This window comes from Ammodytes marinus, assembly GCF_949987685.1.
Source record: "Ammodytes marinus genome assembly, chromosome: 3".
NCBI lineage: Eukaryota > Metazoa > Chordata > Actinopteri > Uranoscopiformes > Ammodytidae > Ammodytes > Ammodytes marinus.
Window position 1 is genome coordinate 20,425,094 of NC_137232.1, and position 6,371 is coordinate 20,431,464.

Below are 6,371 nucleotides of genomic sequence, written 5' to 3' on the forward strand. Positions count from 1 at the left end.
ATGAAGGTATGATGTTACATTTGAACAAGTGAACAAGACTTTGGCACCTTATCCTTTCTTTGTTTTAATGCGCTCTATTTTCCGGTTTGATGAAGCATGTTTTCATGTGAATTGTGTTTTACAGCCTGAAGTTGTTGCACTTCTGTTCAATGCTAATTTAAACATTCATGTAACATGTAACTGTAACTGTGTTAAATGTCCAGGATATCTTCATCCATGTCTCGGTTACTTTGGCTCCTCAGTGGCTCTCCTCAGCCCTGTCCCTGTTGCTTCTAAGTGCAGTGGGGAGAGAGTTGGGGCTGGAGGTGGCTCAGGCCACAGAATGCTCATGGTTGGGCGCACCAAGCGACAAGAGCCTCTCCCAGGATGGAGATGTAATTATCGGCGGACTCTTTAATCTCTATTACATACCTTCAGCTGTTGAGCAGGGCTTCACCGAGCGGCCTCGTTATGAACCATGCACGGGGTAAAACTTCATTTCAACATGTATTGTTTTGTTGAATGTATGGTACTTACAATGACAGCACATTAACTGTGTTTTCATGCTTAACTGTTTTTGTTGAAATACATCTACATAATTTAATTCTACTAAATGTTGACACTAGAAGATTATGCAATGTTTATAGCTCTCACAATGTTTCATTATAGTTATATTCTAAATAAATATGTTGTATATTTAGCATAATTATTTCAACATATTTTGCAGTAAAACATTTACTTATGGGTATAAGTACACATTTGTTGTTTGTATATTTATGTCCATGATGATGATTATTATTTATTTTTTATATGTTCATGATTGATATTTGTTTTATTTATTCATTACTCCTTTCATCTCCTGTGGTCTCAGTTTAGATCTAACTACGTTAAAATATATGTATGCTATGGCATTTGCGGTGGAGGAAATCAATCGTAACAGCACCCTGCTACCAGGAGTGAAGCTGGGCTACCGTATACTTGATGGCTGTGCCCGATACCCCTGGGCTCTGCAAGCTGGGCTGTCGTTGGTCGGAGGAGGCACACACCGCTGCAGCTTACCAGCCTCTACACCTCGTTCTGAAGCTTATGAACAACCCGGAGAGACAACAGGTGTGGCATGATATAATTTAGTAATGAGTTGACATTTGCTGTTTTCATGATGACAAATACAATTGATTATATCAAATACATAGGATTGTTCTGTTTTGATGTAAGTTGAATTATGTTATCAGCAGGTGGTAAGCCTGTGCCTCTGCTCATTGGTGCTGGCTCATCTACAACAGCAATGATGTTATCCAGGATCCTCGGCCCTCTGTCTGTGCCAATTGTGAGTTTAGAAAGTTTTGTGGGTGGGCTTTTCTCACAGAGGCATCAAAAGGCTGATCCGATTTCTAAAACCTTTTATTGAAAAATAAAATGACTTTATTGCTGAAAAGCAGTGTCAAAATAAAATCAATTTTTTTTTTTACTCAGATCAGTTACATGGCCAGCTGCCCCTGTCTCAGTGACAGGCCCAAGTTTCCTAACTTCTTCAGAACAATCCCCAGCGATATTTACCAAGCAAGGGCCATGGCACATCTAGCCATACGCTTCGGCTGGAGTTGGACTGGAGCAGTGGTAGTAAATAATGATTATGGTCAAGTGGCGGTACAGGTGAATGTTTTTGCTGTTTACTGTTAATTGCCTAAAAAGTGTCTAATGAATCTCCTTTATTTGTATAAGAAGATAAAATACAGGTATATGTATGAAAATAATTATTGTTTTTATCTTCATATTTCAGGAATTTCAAAAAGAAATTCAGGGGAAAGGGGTATGTTTGGAATTCATAGAGACTTTTCATAGAGAAACTATTGAGAGTGATGCCAGACGTGTTGCACAGACAATTCAAGGTTCCACTGCGAGGGTGATTCTGATCTTTGCCTGGTACAAAGATGTACAGAAAATATTTCTGGAACTGGTCAAGATAAATGTGAGAAAAATGACATGGACATTTGTATAGACTACTGGGTTCATCATTTATGAATCAAATCAAAATGTCTGCCATTTTTCTTTTTGTGATTTAATTTTTCTGAAATGTTCTCTTGCTGAAGGTGACTGACAGACAATTTTTGGCAAGTGAGGCTTGGAGCACCAGTGATGATCTTCTCCAAGATCCTTCAATCTCTAGGGTTGCAAGTGGCGTTCTTGGTGTGGCCATCCGAAGTTCAACCATACCTGGATTCGAAAATTATCTCAGAAGTTTGAACCCAATTCATTGTCCTGACGATACGTTTTTGGAAGTGTTCTGGGAAAATGAGTTTGGATGCAGTCCTAGAGCTGCGCATGCAACAACTCTCTCTTCATATTTCTCTTCACCCCTCAAATCAAGATCTGACTATCTGTCAAATGTTTCCACTTCGCCTCCTGCCAAAGGGTCTCTTCAGAAAGCTTTTCTTCCACCCTGCAGTGGGACAGAGTCCCTGGAGGGAGTGAATCATCCCTTTACTGACACCTCCCAGCTAAGGGTGGCATATAATGTCTACCTCGCTGTTTATGCTGCTGCCCATGCCTTGCACAGCCTTCTCTCCTGCCCCGATAGAGGCAACTCTGTTGGGGAATGTACCTCTCCAGAAAACATCAAACCCTTTACGGTAAATGTGACTATCCTATCAGCAAATGTGATTGTTCTTAAAGTTTTGATGAACTGAATATTATTGATGCTGATTTTTCAAAATTTCAATAGCTTCAATATAATTTGGTGCTTTCAGCTGTTGCAGCACCTGAACAAAGTGAACATCTCCACACCACAAGGGGAAATGTTTTATTTCAGAGGTGCGGACATTCCAGCAAAGTACGACCTTGTCAACTGGCAGAACAGCCCTGAGGGGCCACTCAAACTTGTCTTGATCGGTCGGGTGGACGGGTTTGACCTCCACCTGAATGAGTCAGCTATTCAGTGGAGCACGGGATCCAATCAGGTAGTCGTCCGATCATCAAGTTGTATCAAGGCTACACACAAATTTGCTGTTGAAATGAATAACTTATTATTCTATTCAAGATTATGCCTTTTAGGGTATTGCATGGCTTTCTATTCAGGTGCCTGTTTCAGTGTGCAGTGAGAGCTGTCCTCCAGGCACCCGAAAGGCCAACAGGAAAAGGGACTGCTGCTTTGACTGTGTCCCATGTGCTAAAGGGGAGATGAGCAACAAAACTGGTAAAGAAAACCTGAAACTCATGCATCGCAACCTTAATTTTCCCGGTGTTTGATTTTCCTTCCTTCTCTCCTCTTGTTTCCTCTGCTAGGTTCCCTTCACTGTGAGCGTTGTCCATCTGAGTTCTGGTCCAATGCTAACCAAACTGCCTGCATCCCTCGCCAGCTGGACTTCCTTTCCTTCAATGAAACCTTGGGCATCACCCTGACAACCGCAGCTTTGTCAGGTGCCACCCTGACAACAGCTGTGTTTGTGGTGTTTCTTTACAATCGTCGAACACCCATGGTAGGAGCCACAGTAATGCAACAGAGAGTTTCTTTTATGCGTTTAAAATCATTTCACATTTTTATTCCTTACGTTGTCTATAGAAATGTAGTATTGTTTAAATGGCCACTTCTTTTTCTGTTCATCTGATTCACTTGAAGGTGCGAGCTAACAATTCAGAGCTGAGCTTCTTGCTTCTACTGTCGCTGAAGCTATGCTTCCTGTGCTCACTGGTGTTCATCGGTCGCCCTGCGGTCTGGTCCTGTCAGTTCCGGCAGGCAGCTTTTGGCATCAGCTTTGTACTTTGTGTTTCCTGCCTCCTTGTCAAAACTCTAGTTGTTTTGGCAGCGTTCCGCTCAGCTCGGCCTGGTGCTAAAGCCTTGGTGAAGTGGTTTGGTCCCAGCCAACAGAGAGGAAGTGTCTGCCTATTCACCTGTATTCAGGTATGAATATTTCTATAAATGATGAGAACATTTTATTATACTGTATATGAGCAGCTAGACATGATATTAAATAATTAACAGTGAAATATGTTTTATGCACTTTTCCTACAGGTTATCATCTGTGCCCTATGGCTGTCACTCAGCCCCCTAGTGCCCCAACGCGATCTGGGTTTCCAAGGGTCAAAGGTCACCCTGGAGTGTGCCATGACCTCTGTGGTGGGCTTCTCTCTGGTTCTGGGTTACATTGGCCTGCTGGCCTGCACCTGCCTCCTCTTGGCTTTTCTCGCTCGGAAACTCCCTGACAACTTCAATGAGGCCAAACTGATCACCTTCAGCATGTTGATATTCTGTGCTGTCTGGGTAGCTTTTGTTCCTGCTTATGTTAGCTCTCCTGGGAAGTATGCAGTTGCTGTGGAGATTTTTGCAATCCTGGCCTCAAGCTATGGTTTACTGTTCTGTATTTTCGCCCCTAAATGTTTCATCATTCTGTTGAGGCCTGAGAAAAACACCAAGAAACACCTGATGGCCAGGTAGTTTTTTACTGGCTTAAATGTGAACATGTTACTCTTCATCATATTTGTCCTTGCCCCAGCCAACTATCATGTTTTCATGTGTATGTGTCATTTTAATTCCTTTCATCTTAAAACTACTGGTAGTTGAAGTATTTATCTGTATAAAGTGTACAAATGGCTTGCAGCCACACATAGTTCTAACAAGAATATATGTTTAGAAATCATAAATGTAAAAATATTCATTAACCATTAAAGACAAATACACATTTAAATGACATGCTGCCTACTACAAATGTAATGTTTTCCTTTTCTATGTTTTGATTAAATACTATCTATATATCTGAATTTAACAAAACTCTCCGTCAATTTCTCAAAGAACAGAATATTACAATAATAATAACATTACCAGTAACAATAATTTACCTGCATCAGTAGGAAAATGCTAAGTCTAAGGACAGACAGGATCAGAAGACAGAAATGTATCTGAAAGATGAAACATTATTATTAAGCTTTATTGCGGTACTTTTATTATTAGTACATCACTCATCAACAAGGTGTTTCAAATGTTTATACATTTAGAGACAAAAGCGATAGTAAAATATAAAAAAATAAAACACCAAAGTTAACACAAAATAAAACGCCAAAGTAAGTGTTGATAAGTCAATACTTGTTATCCTGTACACTGACAAGAAAAATATTGTTTTGTTTAAATTGCACTGTATATTCACTGTACTGAATAAGGACCACTAGATGGAAGCATTATACCATTCAATGGCGCTCTAATTTTTCTATTCTCATCCGTCAACAAGGTTTCTTCACTGTTGGACTTTCATGTGCATCTATAATCGGTTTGTGCAGCTGAACAAAACCTTGTTCATTTCCTACTGTTAATTGAACTATGTGCTCTAATAGTAGTATACAATTTCTTCTCTATAGTTCATATACACTAACCCTAGCACGCTGCAAGATAATCTACTCTGTTGCTTAATATTTAGATCTGTGCTATCGTAATGTCAATTATTTATGAATAAGGCAAAATGTGCCCTTGTGTTAAAATGAAACAATTTATGCACTGGTTATTGTCCATCAGAAAATAAAATGGATCAAGTAATTACTTAGAACTGAGAAGGACAGGTAATTGCAACTTTATATAATGTAGTTTAAATGAGCAACAAACACATTGTGCAAATATATTTTCCTTTCTAATGTACAGTCATATGAAAAAGTTTGGGAACCCCTCTCAGCCGGCATTATAATTGACTCTGCTTTCACAAAAAAAATATAAAAGTGGTATGTCTTTAATTTACCAGGAACAGCTAAGTACTGGGATGTTTTCCAAACAAAGATTTTTTGAAAAGCAGTATTTGGTTGTATGAAATAAAATAAAATGTGAAAAACTGGCTGTGCAAAAATGTGGGTACCCTTGTGTTTTTGTTGATTTTAATGCCTGTAACAGCATGTAAAACTGATGACTTTAAACACAAACTTGGTTGGATTATGTTGTTAATCCTTGAACCTCATAGAAATGTCTGTTTAATCATGAGAAAATGTATTTTAGGTGCCTAAATGCAAGTTGCACTTCTCTTTGACTCTCTGCTGAAGTGAGACAGAATGGGATCATCAAAACAGCTCCCAAAAGATCTGAAAAACAAAGATTGTTCATTGTCATGGTTTAGGGGAAGGCTACAAGAAGCTTTCCCAAAGGTTTCAATTGTCAATTTCGACTGTAGGGAACGTTGTCAGGAAATGGAAGGACACAGGCATAGTGGCAGTTAAACCCAGGCATGGCAGACCAATAAAAAAACAGGAGCGGCATATGGTGGAGGATTGTGAGAATGGTTGCACACAACCCACAGATCACCTCCAAAGACCTGCAAGAACATCTGGCTGCAGATGGTGCATCTCTACATCGTTTAACAATTCAGCGCAATTTGCACCAAAACATCTGCTTTTTATAAAGACCAAATAACTTAATTTTTGTC

General features: G+C 39.6%; 1 protein-coding gene across 1 annotated transcript; it reads left to right on the forward strand.

Moving 5' to 3' along the window:
- Positions 1-4,411, forward strand: LOC307248384 (extracellular calcium-sensing receptor-like; the record flags this gene model as incomplete). Its single annotated transcript, XM_080024783.1, has 12 exons — positions 1-6; positions 204-466; positions 851-1,089; positions 1,215-1,306; positions 1,453-1,632; positions 1,760-1,882; positions 2,070-2,609; positions 2,727-2,936; positions 3,055-3,172; positions 3,262-3,455; positions 3,596-3,877; positions 3,989-4,411. 12 exons carry the CDS (start codon positions 1-3, stop codon positions 4,409-4,411), a joined length of 2,670 nt encoding a protein of 889 aa, XP_079880909.1.
- Between the last annotated feature and the right edge of the window lie 1,960 nt (positions 4,412-6,371).